Source organism: Lithobates pipiens, unplaced genomic scaffold (genome assembly GCF_037356315.1).
Source record: "Lithobates pipiens isolate NorthernLeopardFrog02 unplaced genomic scaffold, aLitPip1_a1.2 Scaffold_19, whole genome shotgun sequence".
In the NCBI taxonomy this organism is placed as follows: domain Eukaryota; kingdom Metazoa; phylum Chordata; class Amphibia; order Anura; family Ranidae; genus Lithobates; species Lithobates pipiens.
In genome coordinates this window covers 96,309,282-96,327,819 of record NW_027507764.1, presented here as the reverse complement: position 1 = coordinate 96,327,819, position 18,538 = coordinate 96,309,282, and the positions used below count along the sequence as shown (strand labels likewise).

General features: G+C 45.0%; 1 protein-coding gene across 1 annotated transcript in view; it reads right to left on the bottom strand.

Moving 5' to 3' along the window:
- The window catches only part of CCNY (cyclin Y), a 192,314-nt gene extending 174,064 nt beyond the window's left edge, over positions 1 to 18,250 (bottom strand). The window contains exon 1 of the mRNA XM_077491106.1: positions 17,886 to 18,250. Within this exon, the coding sequence (XP_077347232.1) occupies positions 17,886 to 18,039 (154 nt within the window). The 5' untranslated portion in view covers positions 18,040 to 18,250. The remainder of the gene's footprint in view (positions 1 to 17,885) is intronic.
- Positions 18,251 to 18,538: the final 288 nt, after the last annotated feature.

Genomic DNA, 18,538 nt, shown 5'->3' with positions numbered 1-18,538 from the left:
GAAAGCAGCCTAAGCGGCGTTTTACCAGCGTTTTTTTCGGGCGCTGCCAGTGTGAAAGGGCTCTTAAAGCACTTTGGCTTTTTACATTGGGATTGCAGATGAGGCTTCTTTTAAGCGCTTTACAGGCACTTTTTTTTAACGCTAAAGCACCTGAAAAACGCCCCAGTGTGAAAGGGGTCTGAGGTAAGGCTTCAGCTTCATGTTCAAGGTATGTGAGCTCTTCAATTGTGAGCTCTTTACCCACATACAAGATTGGGAATTTTTTTAAATCATATTACACTAAATGGCAGACACTGGAATCGATTGGAGAAGTGCGGGGTGAGTTATTGAAAAATACTTGTCAATCCCAAATCAATATTAGAACAATAGAGAGTGGACGGGTCTATAAAAAAAAATAATAATAATGATCAGTAATGTGCGGCAGCTGTGTCCCCTTATTAGTCACCCAGCTGGACAGCAATTTGAAGACTGAAATCATCAGGAGCCGAGACAATTCTGCATAATATAATAAACCTTCTATTGCAGAAAAGTCTGTAGATAGGAAAAAATGCACCACTGTGCTACTTCATAGAAGAAATTCTGTTCACGCTGCTGGGAATTGATTGACCTAACCCCCTATTCAACCAATACAAGGAATACAACATCACACATACACTCCCTCACTGACAGCACAAAGCAACTAAACAGAAAAAAGACCATAATGGTACCAGGGTGTAAGACGATCATTCTAAAAAAAAAAATAATAATAATAATTTTAATACTCCAGATACTAAGAACAGTCAAATACAAGCCGTACCAAAATGTATTCAAAGCCAGTATTAGCTCACATGTGCTGCAACTATTCAATTAACCTTTTCGCTGCCAGTGCCGTTATTGTATTTTTGCACACACGTCTAAAAAAAATCATTTTAAGCCTGAAGGATTTACACAAAACCCCCAACCATTATATCATTTCTGAAAGCAGACACCCTAGAGCAGGGATATGCAATTAACGGCCCTCCAGCTGTTGCAGAACTACAAGTCCCACGATGCATAGCAAGGCTGACAGCCACAAGCATGACACCCAGAGGCAGAGGCATGATGGCACATGTAGTTTTGCAACAGCTGGAGGTCTGCTAATTACATATCCCTGCCCTAGAGTATAAAATAGTGGTAGTTCCAATTTATGTCACACGTTACCACAAAGGTAAAAAAAAAGCAAAAAACACAACAACACAACAACACACTAAAGTGAATTTTAGGGCAAATAAACACAGAAAAACTAACCAGATTTGGTAAAATAGAAAACATGAGGTTGCACCGAGTAAATAGATACTCAACATGTCAAACCCTGAATTTGTGAATGCCCAAACTTCAGTACCCTACAGTTTCTATAGATGAAGCTTCAAAGGGCCCCTATATCAGTTTAGAGGTACAGAGGAGGTCTTGTGTTAGGATTATTGCTCTCACTCTGGAGTGTGTGGCCATATGTAATGTGTATCACAAAAAGCAGCCCTCCAGCTAGAGCACAGTGGTTTCAGAGAATTGCAGAAATCCAACAAATGGAAAATTTAACAATGACAATGAGAGATCAAGACGAGAAATATCAGAAGATCTGGGCTCCATATCTAAATTATAGAGAAAGTATGATGTGAAACATTTCGAAATATGATAGAGCAGGCGGGTGGTGGTGGGGGGGGGGGGGGGGGAGTGAGGGGGGGGATTATAGTGAAAATTCAAACTTTTTTTTTTTTTTTTTTCTTGTTTGTATATTTATTTATTTATTTTTCTGGGAGGGAAGGGTGAGGGAGGGGGGAGGATGACATGGAATTGAGGTACGGATTGAAATATTATAAGACTGTTATAGCTGTTAAAGAAGTTGTAGATGTAAAACGAAATGTAATGTGAAATCTATGGAAAGAAAAGATGAAAAAATAAAGAATTTATAAAAAAACAAATGGCGCTTTTACACATAGGTGCCCTCGACGTTTAGGTTTGTACGTTTGTATTTGTGGGGGTGGGGGGGGCCTTGTTTTTTGTTTTGTTTTTTATGTGCTTGGGTGTAACTTAGAGCTGCACGATTCTGGGCAAAATGAGAATCATGTTTTTTTGCTTAGACCCCTTTCACACTGGGGCGCGTTGCATGCGCTACAGCGCTAAAAATAGCGCCTGCAAAGCGCCCTGAAACAGCCACTGCTTTGCCTCCAGTGTGCCAGCCCCACGCTGGCAGGACAGTCAAAAAAGTCTATGTATACACCGCTCCTCCACCGCTCCTGCCCATTGAAATCAATGGAGCACCGTGGCTATACCGCCGGTAAAGCACCTCTGCAGAGGTGCTTTGCGCTCGTTTTTAACCCTTTCTCGGCCGCTAGTGGGGGGGTTAAACCACCCGCTATCGGCTGAATAGCGCCGCAAATCCGACGGTAAAGCGCTGCTAAAAATAGCGGCGCTTTACCACCGATGCACCTCCCGCCCCAGTGTGAAAGGGGCCTTAGAATAAAGATCACTATTCTCTCACCAATCTCGAGGTGTAACATCATCTTTCATATTCTATAAAAAAAATAAAAAAATTGGTCCAACTTTACCATGTAGTTTTTTTTTTTAAATTAATTAAAGTGTATTTTGTTTTTAAATGCATTTGAAAGACCGATGCGCAAATACAGTGCGACGTAAAATATTGCAACAACCGCCATTTTATTCTCTAGGGTCTCTGCTAAGAAATAAATATATATAATGTTTGGGGGTTCTAAGTAATTTGCTACCAAAAAATAATGTATTTTAACTTGAAACCAACAAGTGTCAGAAAAAGGTTTAGACTTTAAGTGGTTAAACTTCCTTCATTTACAGACTTAAGTTCATTCCTTTGATCTAAAGGACAAAACTTACAATGTTTATAGTGAGTTCCCAGTGCAGGAATGTTGTGATAGTTAGCAGACTGCCTGTTTTTTTGTTCTTTTTTTTTTGACAGCTGTCAGCTTCAGGAGAGAATTCTCTGCATAGAAAGAATGGGGAAAATGCTGTTCTCAAGATCGCAAGGGGCAATAAAATTGACAACGATTCTTAACAATTAATCGTGCAGCCCTAGTGTAACTTTATTTTTTGCAAAAAAATAAAAAAACATTTTTTTTTTACTTAACTTTGGTTTTCAATCACAGAGGGGACAAAAAGTCCCTGCATGTCTCCTCTGGGCTCCACTGAATGTTTTGCAATGCAGATCCTTTCTGGGCTAAGCTAGCTGGGGGCACAGATAGGCTGACCCGGAAGTGACGTAGATGTTGTTTTCTGGGATACAAGAAGGGGGAGGAGAGCAGACATGTATCCGCTCTCCTCCCTTCCCTGAAACTGCTGGCACCCGCCATGTCACTCCCAGGCCCACAGATGGGCAAGTGGAGCCCAGAAAGCATCTTGGGGCACAATGGGGAGGCACAGGGGGTGCATGAACATTTGGGGGTATGGACCTGGCAGCGAAAAGGCTAACTCCACTTTCATGGGGAAAAAAAACAGCAAAAAATTATGATAGCATATAAAATTGCTACAGGAGTCATATTGTAATTGAATGTTTTGGCAAATTAACTTTCATGTGATTCTCTGTAAAATACAATGCAACCTGGAGGTGTTCTGTATATAGAAAAGGAACCCCCCCCAACATAATTTCCTGCTTGTGTGATTGGCCTACTGGTTTTCTCAGAATTCAGCACTAAGAAACAAGTCAGTTTTTGGGCATTCCCTGCAACAAAATGGCATTTTTGGTGAGATAGTCCCAAAGGGAAATCACGTCTAAAGGGATGCATACCCTACCACTTTCCTCTTTAGTGGCAGAGTGCAGAAGCTGATTAATAATTAGTGCTCATGCACACGGACGTTTTAAAAAACTGGCTGCAAAGCTAGCTCCGACGTCTGGAAAAATCGGCGTTAAAAACGCGATTTGTACCGCATTTTGCATTGGCGTTTTTGCGTGTTTTTTAGCGTTAGCGTTTTTAAAGAAACACATCTCTTGGCTATAGCACTCAGAAAACAAAGAAAATATGTTGCGCGTTTTTGCGCGTTTTCCCGCGATTCACGTTTTTACAGCTCTAGCTCCGCGCCACGGAACGCACTGGTCCTGGGTTTTTTTTACAGCATTAAAACGCCTATGCCATTTGCAGCTCAAAAACGCCTAGGTGGGCATGAAGCCATAGACTAACATGGACAGGCCTTTTTAAGCTGCAAAAAACGCTCAAAAAAGCGGCTGTAAAAACGTCCGTGTGCATGAGGCCTTATAAATCACTGCCATTAGATTCACTGTCCACATGGACACAGACAAACCACTATTTCTCCAGAATAGCAAAAGGCAATACTCTGCAAAAGTTTGTTAAAATCCTTGCATTGTACATAGATCACAAAAGAGGGAAATATTTTTTTTCTAAACAAAAGTGGAGTTACTGTTTAACATAGGACAAAGCAAGACAGCATTTACATACACAGTCCAACAGACTGTAATGTTATGTGCAATAGCTGTTCAATTGCTGGTCCATATAGGAGTTAAAGCAGAACTCTCACAACTAATAACATGATACAAATAATAGCCCATTAAAGCGGTAGTAAACCCGCAAATTTTTTATTTATTTTTTTAAACCTGCAAAGCAAAAGGCATAATGAGCTAGTATGCACCGCATACTAGCTCATTATGAAATACTTACCTTAGAACGAGGCCCCGACATCTGGCCCGATCCACGCCGAGGGAGCTGACATGCTCCCTCGGCGTCTCTTCCGGGTATCGCGGCTCCGGCGCTGTGAGTGGCCGGAGCCGCGATATCGTCACTCCCGCGCATGCGCGCGGGAGATTTCAGTCCGGCCGGACGAGCGCTGCCGGATTTTCACGGCGAGAACCCCCTTGTGCGCATGTGCCGCTGCAGTCAGCGGCGCATACCGAGGGGAATATCTCCTAAACCGTACAGGTTTAGGAGATATTTTTTTTACCTACAGGTAAGCCTTATTATAGTAAGCCTTGACCATACAACTACTTTAAAAGATAAATAGGAAAGCCAACTCTTCCTGCAAAATTCAGCTTTAATACAAAGATTTCCCCTGCAGTACTTTTTCTGCCACTAGATGTCCTCAGTCTGATGATCAGAATCATTCAAAACGCACTTCCTCTGAGCTCAGGTTGTTCAGGATCTGCCCCAGCCTGTGATAGGACAGAGAAAGGTAAAAGCAGCACACTGATGAGGTCATCTGTCACCCTGCTTTGTCCTCCAATGAGCATGCTTCTTGTAGGCACATAAACTGATTGGCTCCTTGTTCTGCTTTTTCTGCTCACACTCCAGCCCTGCTGTACAGGAACTGCTACCATGCTTCCGGTTACATCTATATTTAGCGTGTAACATAGGACATGCTGCTATTCTGCAGTCCCTACCCTCAAACTTCCCTCCTTCTCACTTTTATCTTGGCGTTCCTTTCTCCCTGCAGCATTCTGTATATTTTTTATTTCAGCACGGCTGTGTGTTGCTTAACCTTCACAGCGGAGTCATCCATTCACTGAATTTGTGAATCAAAAACTACAAGTCCCATGTTCCACTGCAGCATAGGGACACATTACTCTCACTGGTCATGTCACCATACTTGCAGTGCACTTTAACTTCATGTAGCCCCCTAACTGAAAGCGGAACTCAATCAACATTGACTAGTTGTAATCCTTATGCTGCTAGCATTAGTAAATGAATAGGAAGGTAGATAATATTCGTTTGTTTTATACATTTTTTTTTTTACATTTCTTTGGTTACTTCCGGGATTCCAGGCCTAGGCAAATGATGTCATACATCCCAGGAGTCTTTTTGGGGGGGAGGGGGGATAGACAAGGGGGCTTTCTCAGCTAAGCACTCCTTCTCCTGCTTGCATGCCTGAGCTAAGGGCGAGTGGATCCCAGGAAATAAACGCTACAGGAATCATCTGCCCTTACTCAAGATGGCCACCACCAGAATTGCTAGGTTGTGTTTTTCAAAGTGATTCTCAACAAAATAAAGCAAAGAGACAAGGCTGGAGGGGGGGGGGGGGGAGCTTGCTTTGAATATTAACAATGAATGAAATTGCATTTTTTGGTTTGTGGAGCTCAGATGCAACGTAGTTCTACTTGAAGGTCTGTGCTTCTATATGGACCTGGGGCTTAAATAGTGGCCTACAGAAGCCTGTGCATTGTATTGGACTGATCATGGCTATAATTATTATATTATATTATCAGTAAATACCCATTTTTCATTTTTACAGTATGGGTGCCTTTATTATTTTGCAAAAGTTGGAATTCTCCCATAATCAGGTTTTATAAAAGAAGGGTAGAATGTTCAATAAAAGAGGTCAGCAATGTCAGATCCCTTACCTTTTCAATAAGCAATTAGACAGGTTGCTAAACAAGTTTTTTTTTTTTTCTTACAAAAGTGTAATATGCCTTTAAAAATTACACAACCCAGAAACAGGTAACAAGAAGATACAATCCTGCCCACAGGCCCCATAAAATGTCTGCTATAAGGAATATCACAATAAATAATCAAATGTTTTCATACAGCGGTATATGACGTTTTTTTTCTTCTAAATAATGTATAAATATATTTTAATTACCATGTATTTTTTATTGAACTGAAAAAAAAAATAATTGCACTTATATTTTGTTAATAAATTATTTTATATTGCAATACATGTTCTAAGAATGTATGTTTACATACTGCATCTGGATGGATAGCAGAACAATGCAACAATCCCATCCCCTCTCCGGCCCTCTGACATAGAGAGGGGCCCACAATCATTAGATTAGTAATGAAGCTCGGTAATATGGATCCCAGCCAAGGCTAATTATACTAAAATAAAGATGACACAGGTGCAATACAATTAGCTCTTTCATCCTCCTCCACTTCATGTCTGTAAATAGGAGAATTGTTTTTACATCTTCCTATTGTCATTGTAGTTACTCCTCGGCACCTTTGTATCCCTGCAGTCAGAACAAGATCATTATACAAAGGAATACAAATGCAGAGCCAATGGCCAGACTGCACTACACAACAAAACAGGACCTTCAGCTGAAACGTCACAACATTGCTGCTAGAAACCAAGCAATCTAATAATAACAACAATAAAAAACGGTATCAATAAGAACTAAGAACAGCATGGGGGATGCATGATCACGGGATTGTGCAGCTGTTAAAATGAATCTATGGTTGCTGCAACCAATCAGCTTAGTGTTACACATAGATTGACCAATCGCAGGAGAAATTGGTTTCATGGCATAGTAAACATAATGTACATGGAGACAAATAGCATACAAATATATTCTACCACACATGCTGTATCAACATCTTTTTCTAATATATTATTATATTATACACACACACACACAAACAATATATATGTAGCGCTGGCTCCTGACAAGCAGGCGTTATTGATTTTGTAAAGTTAAATTGCCTGAAGCCACAGTTGGGCTTCGGGATTATTTCTCGAAATTTCTGGATTCCGCACCAGTCCAGCTGGTTTGCACTGGGTTCTCCTTGACCGCAGGTGTCGCTGTCACCACCGGCAAGAGTAGAAACGCAGTCTAGCTGGATGCATTGAATGCCACTTATCTCTCGGAACCAGTCCAGTGGGAGTGTTTTCCTGCTGTGCATTCTGGGGGATGGTTTTTAAGGTACCAACGCCATGTGGGCGAGAGATTATTTTCTGTCTGTTTAGTTCTCGGGGTCCTCCTGACCCAGCCCTATGGCCCTCCTGGCCTGGGGTGCGGAACTATGCATCCTGTGTCTCGGGGCTGGCTGGCCTGAGGCGACAAAACTGAAGGGATAGGCCCGAGCAAATTTCGGGGCCTAATGATCCAGGGATGGTCCGGTGCCATCTCATCAGAAGGGAGAGGACCAGCAACGGAAGAACCCCAGGGGAGGACTCTTTCAGGAGAAGACCGTGAGCAAGGCTGGTTTCTCTGAAGGAGCCTGGAGGCTTAGTTGAAGGATGCAACCTGGATCAAGACTCATACGGTATCGCCGGATCGGCTGAGAGAAACTGGTACCGTATGTCAGTTCTTTAAGTTTATCCACATCCTTCAGTAACGCTCAAGTGTATCTCACAAGTCTGTGGCAGAGACTTTACCGAGCATCCCACCAGCTGCTAGGCCTAGTGAGAGGGGTCTATCCGGGGGTTGTTGAATCCAGTTGTGGAACAGTTTTATTCTCTGGATTCTCTTAATACTTTCACCTTGCAATTTAAGTGCCTGAACTCGCCCTAGCTCTCTACCCTCCATCAAGAGACTTTGTTTTTTCTAAATAAATAACCCAAAAGAGGATTCACTGTCAGTTTTAACATTCTTTGGGCCATTTACCACAGGATCCCCAAGACGGAGAAGCAAGCAGGTGAGGTAACGGTAAGCCCAAATCATACCAGCAGCTCCTTGGGGGGGTTAGTGCTACATACATACATACATACATATATACACACACACACACACACACCATTATAAATTGATATAGTATAGATTATAAAAGATATCAGGGCTTGGCATGTTGGCTTGGAATCTAGGAGCCAGCTAAAAAAAAAAACGAACTAACTAACAAATCTTATGGGTGGAACGTGTAACATGTTCCCGAAGTTGAACTTATCATTTAACTCTTTCACAGCCAGAGTCGTTTTTGCATTTTTTTTGCACACATTTAAAAAAAGAATTTTAGGCCTGTAGATTACATAAAACCCTCCAAACATTATATATTTTCTGAAATAAGACATCCATAAAATAGTGGCAGTTCCAATTTTTTATGCCACATGATATTACCACAAAAGGTAAAATTTCAGTTAACAAAAAAAAAAAAAAAAAAACACATTAAAGCAGACCTCCATCCTGAAGTGGAAGTTCTGCTCATCTGATCCCCCCCCCCCCCTCCGGTGCCACAATTGGCACCTTTCAGGGGGGAGGGGGGTGCAGATACCTGGATAATAGGTATCTGCACCCACTGCCGGTGTCTTGTCAAATAGCGTCCTCCATCAGATAGTGTCCCCTGCGTACTGCGCATGTGCAGTACACAGGAACACAGATTCCGAAAATTGCCGAGGATGAACGGTGCCTGCGCCTTGAGTCCAGGTTCTATCCCCACTATCCAAGTGGACATACAGTTAGAATAAAAAAGAGCCGAGCGGAGCGAGGCCGAGCCCGAAGCGTGGCGAGCGAAGCTCGCCTGCAAGGGGCCCTCTAAAATTCACAACCCTATGTCTGCTTGGATGGTGGGGCTACCACCTCCACTCATGGCGCAGGCGCCGTTCAGCTTCAGAGATTTTCCGAAGCTTCGTCTGCTCCGTACTGCGCATGCGCAGTACGGAGCGGACACCATTTGATGGGCGGACTCTATTAGGCAGAACACCGGGACAAGCTAGCCGCAGCTAGCCGCAGATATCCCGCCCCCCCCCCCCGTTCTGGGAAACACACAGTTCCCAGGACACAGCGGGGACCAGTGGAGAGGTGCAGCGCAACTCGCACATGCGCAGTACGGAACCGGGCAGTGAAGCCGCAATGCTTCACTTCCCGATTCCCTGACAGAGGATGGCGGCGGGGGCAGCGGAGGGACGAGCGATTGCTCGTCATCTGCCGCCGACATGGCTGAACCCTGGGACAGGTAAGTGTCAATTTATTAAAAGTCACTCCTCACCATCTTCTGCTGGACATACAATCACTATTACCTCCGCCGCGCACAGCCAGAGGTCGTCGTTCTGGATTTTCAAGGTTTGTAGGACAGGTTTCAAGGCTGCGGATTCTGGACTTTTGCAGTACAAACAGCATTGATGAGTGTGTACATTTCACAACAACTGCGAAATCCTGCACTCACAACATCACAAACACCCACCATTCAACATGCCACCAACACATCTCTTCCATCAGCATTGTGTTTACAGAGTACAATCAGACTCTAACCACATATCAAAGTTTCCAATCTTTGGCTCATTCCTATTGGTTGAAATAACTCTATAAACGGGCAACGATACATCAACTTTTCCTAATCGCAGTGTCACATGACCAGCACAGTGTTCTCCTCTACCCAACGCACAGCCCATGCCTGATAAAGACTTTGCTGAGTTTTTATACATGAAAAGGAGCGATAGGAAGCCAACAGAACAGACTGGTTTCTGGCAAGTTTGGAAATCTATGAGAGTAACAATAATTGTTTCTGATAGGATCCCTTTGCCCACCTAACCTTAAAGTGGTAATAAAGTCTGCTTTGTGATTTTTATCTACAGGTACGCCTATAGAAAAGGCTTACCTGTAGGTAATATGAATATCTCCTAAACCTGCACCGTGTAGGAGATAATTGCTCTTTTGTTTAAGCTTTGTTCATACTTCATGTCTGAGGTTTACAACCACTTTAACCTCCTCCGGACCGCCCCCACGCATATATACTGTGGCAGGGTGGCCCTCCTGGGCATAGTCATGTACCTATCCATGATTGTCACTTCCGGGTCTGGGGGGCGCATGATTGGACAATCAGCGGGTCCGGCGAACCTGATGTTCGCTGGCACCCCACAATCAGTTCTGAGAGAGCAGAACGGTGGTCAACCTATTTAAACAAGGCAGATCGCCATTCTGTGAGAGGGGAAGATGGAGATCTTGTGTTTCTGCTAAGCAGGAACAGGGATCTCGGTCTTCCCCCAGTCAAAGCATCCACCACGGAAAATACATTTAACCCTTTGATCGCACCTGATGTTAACCCCTTCCCTGCCAGTGTCATTAGTACAGTGACCGTGCATTTTTTTTTTAGCACCGATCACTGTATTGGTGTCACCGGTCCCCAAAAAGTGTCACTTAGTGTCAGATTTTTCCACCGCAATGTTGCAGTCCCGCTAAAAATTGCTGATCATTGCATTAATAGTACAAAAAAAAATCTGAAATCTATCCTATAGTTTGCAGATGCTACAGCTTTTGCGCAAACCAATCAATGTATGCTTTTTGCGATGTTTTACCAAAAATATGTAGCTGTAAATTTCTTTTAAATTGGCCTAAATTTATGAAGAAATTAGATATTTTCCACTTTTTTCTTTATTGGATTTTTTTTTTTTCTTTTAAATTGTCAGCCTTTTTTTTTGGTTTATAGAGCAAAAAATAAAAACCGCAGAGGTGATCAAATACCACCAAAAGAAAGCTCTATTGGTGGGAAAAAAGGGCATCAATTTTATTTGGGTACAGCGTCGTACGACCGTGCAATTGTCAGTTAAAGTAACGTAGTGCTGTATCGCAAAAAAATAATTGGGGGGGGGGTGGGTGTTGGACCTCTGCAGAGAGACCTCTGCATAGAACAAATCTGTAGCCCATCACAACCAATCAGAAACAGGATTTAGAAACCTTAATTGGACAGATAAAAATAGAGAAAGAGACAAGGCAAATATGAATTCTAAAGTCCTTCCAAAATGTTTTCCAATGTAAAGCAACGTTCGCTGCAACCGCCTTCCACTGATCGGCTAATAAAGTTTCTGCCCCATCTGTATATTACAGACAATTACTTAGAGGGACGGAGAAGCAGCAATGGCTGGGGAGGGGGCAGAACAGATCCATTGCAGAATGAAAAGCCTAAAGCATCCTGAGCATCCATGATCCATTCTCCGTCAATCACATGCAGAGCTGGTTAAGTGCTCCAGTCTGGGTCACTTGGATGTAATTGATGTGTGATTGAATGAGAGATGACGATAGTGCTTGGCTTCCTCATCACAAAGGACAGTGCGGTCCGGGCACGCCGCATGTCGTCACCCACCACCACCTATTGCTCAGGAGAGGTTCTGCAGCAGCTGTGCGCTGTTAATAAAAGAAAGTCGTGGGTGAACGTTTTTAACAGTTTCACCCATCTGTACACTTCACTACATATGAGACGCCCACTGCCAGGCACTGCGCTGCGAGAAAAAGGTGGGATGTTTCTTCTGTAAAGAAAATACAACCTGCCAATCAGTCCCTGGGTTCAATCCGTAGGCACCAAAGCTCAGCGTCAAGATGACCCCCAACCTATCACTGGTGGCTAATTGTGGTCATACACTGAATGATTTTATATTAGATCAGACTGTCAAGTGATTTAGAGCTCGTTCATGCTAACAGATGAGCCACGGTTTTTTACGCCCCCCCCAGCTTTCCCTTTAGCTCAATGGTGGGCAAGCTGCAGCCCTTCAGCTGTTGTGGAACTACATTTTCCATGAGGCATTGCAAGACTGCCAGTTACAAGCATGAATCTACATATCCCACAAGGCATCACAAAACTGGCAGGACTCTACGGGGCTGCTTTACTTGCAAAAACTGGTGCAGCTCTGCCAACACTGTATCCTAGCCTAGGCCGACAAGGCCCAGGCCTAGAGCAGCACTTTGCAGGAGGGGCAGCACAGAAAGAGTCCCGCCGGCTTGCGCTACACTTTTAGTGTAGCGCCAGTCTTATGGGGCGGACTGGGCTGAGAGGCAAATTAGTTTAGCGCCCCCCATAAAGCAGCCACACTGCATCCTGGACCAAAAACCTTCCTCACAGTGCTATATGTTTTCTGCTGCACCATCTTCTTAGTCCTCTCCATAAATCAGAAATTATCAGAAATTTGTGCTTAAGGTAGAACTATAGGCAACACTTTTTTCCATTTTGGATAAAGTAAGGAAGGGTTATAGCCCCTGTCAGTTTATTTTTTACCATCCCTGTCCCATTGCAAAGATTTCCCTTCACTTCCTGCCCCACAGCCAAACAGGAAGTGAGAGGAAATATATGCAAATTACAAATTAATAGAATCCATTGCGCCCCCCCCCCCCCCATGCCCTCAGAACTAGTGTCCCCACTCGAAAATTTCAGGGCTGGTCATAAAAAGGAAGTGGTGGGTCATATTTAAATGAGGGGGTACACAAGTTTTCTCAGGCCTAGGGCAGCACAAAACCTAAATACATTACTGAGCTCTGCATGGAAACCAATCGGCTTCCAGGTTTTTTGTCAAAGCTTAACCCCCTTGGCACCGGCCGCATGGGCCATGTGCGCTTCCAGTACAGTTATGCCCTGTACACACGGTCGGAAATTCAGACGGAAAAAGTCTGATCGGATTATACAGTCGGAAAATCCACTCATGTGTGGGCTCTATCTGACTTTTTCTGTCGGAAATTCCGGCGGAAAAAATTTGAGAGCAGGATCTAAAATTTTCCGTCAAAAAAATCCAATCTGACTTTTTGCGATCGTTTGTAGAGAATTCCGATCGGACAAAGTGCCACGCATGCTCAGATCAAATTGCGAGACCAAAGCTATCGGCTACTAGCCTGAACGTAGTCCCGTCATAACGAACGAACGTCATCACGTTCCGAATGATTGGATTTTCCGACAACTTTGTCCGACCGTGTGTATGCAACACCAGTTTAGGACAAAATCCGACAGATTTTGTGGTCGGAATGTCCGACCGTGTGTACAAGGCATTACTGTTACTGGCGCCTTACTGAAAGCTCCCGATCGCTACTTGCGATCCAGAGTTTTCTGATCGTGTGACCGCCATGACAGCAGTCACATGTTCTTAAACCTCTTAAAGGGCCAAAAGGCGCCGATGCGAAGAGGTTAATGGAACAAGCTGAAGCTAGAAGCTGATTGGCTACCATGCACAGCTGCACCAGATTTTCCACTCTCCCGTTTTAGTTAGGCCTGGTTCACACCTATGCATTTTTAGTGCTTTTTGCATTTTGCAGGTTTGTACTACAGAACGTGTTCCATAGGAAACCATGTTAAATGGACTGTAGTGCAATTCTGCAAAAAGAACTAAAAATGCATAGGTGTGAACCAGGCCTAAATCAACCACTACATGTCCTATGAGGAGGCATCTCAAGGCTGACACTTATAAGTATGAGTCCCATGAATGATGGGACTTGTAGTTCTGCAGCAGCTGGAAGGCCACAGGTTCCCCCCCCCCCCCCCCCCCCGCTTTAGCTGCAGAGGCAGCGGCCGGGTATCTACCCATTCCACATATGATGCTTTGCAGCAGGAATTATATTCCTTGGCACCTTTGGCAGGTATTACACTCACCAAGTAAGACCCATTTAAGCACCCTGCAACAATGTGCAATACACGCGGTTGCAGTGCGCTAGTGAGGAGTTCAAGGGGTTAAAGCAGGCAGCGAGGAGGTGATAAAACACCTCCTCGCTGCCTGTCAAATACACTCTGAAGAGTGATTTGAACGCAGATTGCTCTTTGGAGATCAAAGCACTCATTAACATATTCATAGGATACAAATCATAAGATAAAAAAAGATAATTCGATGAGCGAAACACTTACAATCACATCAGACTATTTTCTATGATAGGATAGTTCATCTAGACCAGGGTTTCTCAACCAGGGTTCTATGGAAGCCTAGGGTTCCTCCAGATGTTGCTAGGGGTTCCTTGAGCAATGAGCCACTTGTGCCTCTCAGATAAGTTCCCACTGACGCCATTGATCTTTTTAGCTATCTGTAAGGGGGTAATACTTCCCAACCATCATACGGTAGGTGTACGAAGCATTCTTCCCACTAACCATCACACTAATGTATCACGAGATGTAGATATAGTAATTAGTAGTAAGGGTTCCCAGAGACCGGAAAGTTATCTCAAGGGTTCCTTTGCGTTGGAAAGGTTGAGAAAGACTGATCTAGACCAATCAGAATAATTTTGATCAGTTCTAAGTTGATCGATGACTCAGTATGTGTCTATTCAATCATTCATAGATTTAATAATATGTTCTGATTCTGTAAAGAATATTTCAATTGTTATGTGTATGGCCGCCAGAAACAGAGGCTCAATGCACATTCCTATGCCCACCAGAATGGGGACGATAACGAACATTCAGCACATGGAGGCAGCTAAGTGAGCCATTCTTTGACATGAAGCTACATTAAAAATGAACGAGGCATGCGGCCCTCAACTCTGACAATGAACATCCCACTAAATAATACAGCTTTGCCTGGCAAGAATCCTTCCAAGATACCTCTGAATGGCTAGCTGATCATGGCAGGAACAATCCCACCGGTTGTAGATACATTATTAAATTTACGATCATATGTACGAGAACTGGCCTTAGTGAGGCATAAGAAGCTCCAAACCAAAGCTGTCCAAGACATTTGCTAAAATCATGAATACTTTTCGAAAAAAGACAACTTTAGCAATTGGGATAGCTGCATGTCATCATTACACACATTACACGCATTTCCAAGAGAAACATCCAATACTAAACAAAGAAAACAGAAAGACAGATGTGGCTCATGAGCAACTGGTTGGGGATCCCCCTCTTTCGAGGCAATGATGACTATAATGCCCAGGGGGATTATATGGTCCCAATGTCAGAAGAAACAATGATCGCTGTAGGTCCCAGGGGTACCGTGTGATTTTTCTGCCAGTGATGCTCCCTCTCTCTCTCTCTCTGTTCAACATAGTATTTATATAACACTCTTGAAGTAGATGCCATTTTATATGTTGGAATAGTGCCCAATGTCTGAGCACCCCTTATTGTGGGAGAAGCACCTCGCTGTCTCAGAAAATTCAATAGTCAGTATGCCACCCAGGAAGTGGGGTTGGGATTGGTATGTGCCCTCCCCAACAGAATTCCCTCTATCAGCAAATGCTAGGATGACTGAGGATTATGGGTGTCCCCCCCTGGCAGTGCTCGGCTCTGATTTGCTGCCAGTGCCAGCCTTGATATGTGCCATCACTGGCAGTGCAAGGGTTAGTGGTATGTGTGCCTGAAATGATGTGTTCCCTGTCTGTGCCAGAGCAAAAAACATTGAGTGTGTCAGAGTATAACCACTGTGTGAATAGAAGCCCTCTGTGTCTTTGCCAGGGGAACAGTAATCGGCCCCCTATAAGCCATGTGTGCCCTCTCTAGCAGAGGAAATATCTCCTTACTGAAGCAATCAATGGGCAGGACATCTATAGAAACCAGTGTGTGTGTGCTCCATCAGTGCAATGATCAGTGTGCCCTCCACGGCAGTGCCAGTGTCTGTATCACCCATGGGTAGTGTGTGCACCCACCCTCCGTGCAATGATCGGTATGCCTGCCCTCCACAGCAGTGATAGGATTTGTACTACCCATGGGTAGTGTGTCCCCCAGTGCAACGATTCGTTTTCCCTCCGTGGCAGTACCAGGATTTGTATCACCCATGGGTAGTGTGCCCCCCCCCCCCCCAGTTCAATGATCCGTGTACACTCCATGGCAGTGCTGGGGTTTTTACTATCCATGGTTAGCATGTGACCCCCCCTCAGTGCAATGATCAATGTGCCCTCCAACGCAGTGCCAGGGTTTGTACCATCCATGGGGAGTATGCACCCCAGTACAATGATCAGGGTGCCCTCTCTAGCACAGACAGGGTTAGCAGTGTCTGTGCCACTTATGGCATTGTGTATAATATTTAATATTCAATTCTAAATAACTAAATCCTAAAATAGATCTTATTATCCCAAACTGATGGAGTGTTCTAAATAGTATACTATATTGTATATCACAGCAGCGCCACCCAAAACCAAATGCCCTTTTGTCAAATATATTTCAAATTGCAAAATATAAATCATAATCAAATCCAATAAAATAAAGTCCAAACGATAGCAGGCTTCAGTTCTGGGTGGAGTTAGTGCGATACGGGTGTTGTAGCATATTCATATGGGGATGATAGTAGTAGTACGGAATATTATGTTTTGGGTGGGGTGGGTGCCAATGATACATGCTTCCTCTTTAGCACTGGCAGCATTCTCTGTGTACCCTATAGGGAACGTGTGCCCTCCATTTCAGCGGCAGCGATTCCCGTACCACCTATGGGCAGTGTATGCCCCGTCACTGCAAACATCAGTGTGCCCTCTATGGATTTGGCTGGGGTAGCAGGATCTGTACCACCTATGGGTCATGTCTGCCCTCCCAGCCTGGTGCAGGGCTATCAGTGTATCTGCCCCCTATGGGTAGTGTATGCCCTATCGATGCAATGAACAGTGTGCCCTCCCTGCCAGTTGCAGGGATAGTTTTTGCAACCTACAGGTAGTGTATGCCCTATTGATGCAATGAACAGTGTGCCCTCCCTGCCAGTTGCAGGGATAGTTTTTGCCACCTACAGGTAGTTAATGCCCTATCGATGCAATGAACAGTGTGCCCTCCCTGCCAGTTGCAGGGATCGTTTTTGCCACCTACAGGTAGTGTATGCCCTATCAGTGCAATGATCGGTGTGTCCGCCTTGGCAGTGGCAGGCTATCAGTGTCTGTAGCAGCATTGGACAATGTGTACCCTCCCTGTAAGTGAGAGGATCAAGGTACTCTTCCTGGCTGTGGTAGGATTCACAACAGGTGTACCTCCATTCATGGCAGTGCCACCTCTATGCAATGTGTGCCCTCCCTGGCAGTAGAGTTATGAGTGCATGTACCCCAAATGGGTAGTGTGTGCCCCACCAGTGCAATCATTCGGGTGCCCTCCCTGGCAGTTATCAGTGTGTCACTTTATAGAGCAGTGACAGTGCCACATATGGGCTGTGTGTGGCCTACCTGGCAGGGGTAGCAGTGTCTATACCATCTATAGGTAATGATTGGTGGGATTCTGTGCCCCCCTGGCAGAGATCCTTGTGCCCCCACTGGATAGTGTGCCCCCTGGCAGGAATCCATGTGTCCACATTGGGCAGTGCCCTCTGGCAGGGATCTCTGTGACCCCATTGGACAGTGTGCTCCCTGGCAGGGATCTCTGTGCTCCCATTGGACAGTGTGCCCCATAGCAAGGATCCCTGTGTACCCATTGGGCAGTGCCCCCTGGCAGGGATCCCTGTGCCCTCATCTGGCAGTGCCCCCATTGGACAGAGTGCCCCCTAGCAGGAATCTCTGTGCCCCCATTGGACAGTGTGCCCCCTAGCAGGGATCCCTGTGCCCCCATTGGACAGTGTGCCCCCTAGCAGGGATCCCTGTGCCCTCATTGGGCAGTGCCTCTTACCGTCGATGTTCTCTCGATCACTGATGTGTTGCAGATTACAGCCGGTGTCCTCCCTGCTGAGGTCCTGCTCCGGCCGGTAGGACTCCAGCCTGGAGTGGGCATTTCTCCGCAGCTTGGGGCTGGAGGAGACACAGCAGGACGTGGTGTTCCCCATAGCGGAGCGATGAGAGGGGGGATCCCCCCGCTGTGTACAGATCCCGGGCTGGGCACCGCTAGCAGGACATGTCCATCCGATCACACAATGATAGTGGAGCCCCCACAGTACATCCGACACCCGGCCATACCCCCCACACTGGCGACCAGCATCTCCCCGATCACTGTCCCCGGTACACAGCGACTCCTCCCCCGATCCTCCCCAGACCTCCGCACACAGCCCGGGGCTGTCACTGCTAAAAGGTTCCGGTTCAAAGGGGGAGCTGAGGAGGAGGAAGGGAGCCGAGCGATCATTATTATCATTATTATTCTATATGTCTGTCTATGGGGAGAGCTGTGCCCTGTATATAGAGAACAATGCCCGGCCATAGACAGCTGTGCCCTGTATATACAGATCAATGCCCGGCAATAGAGAGCTGTGCCCTGTATACAGAACAATGCCCGGCCATAAAGAGCTGTGCCCTGTATATAAAGAGCAATGCCCGGCCATAGACAGCTGT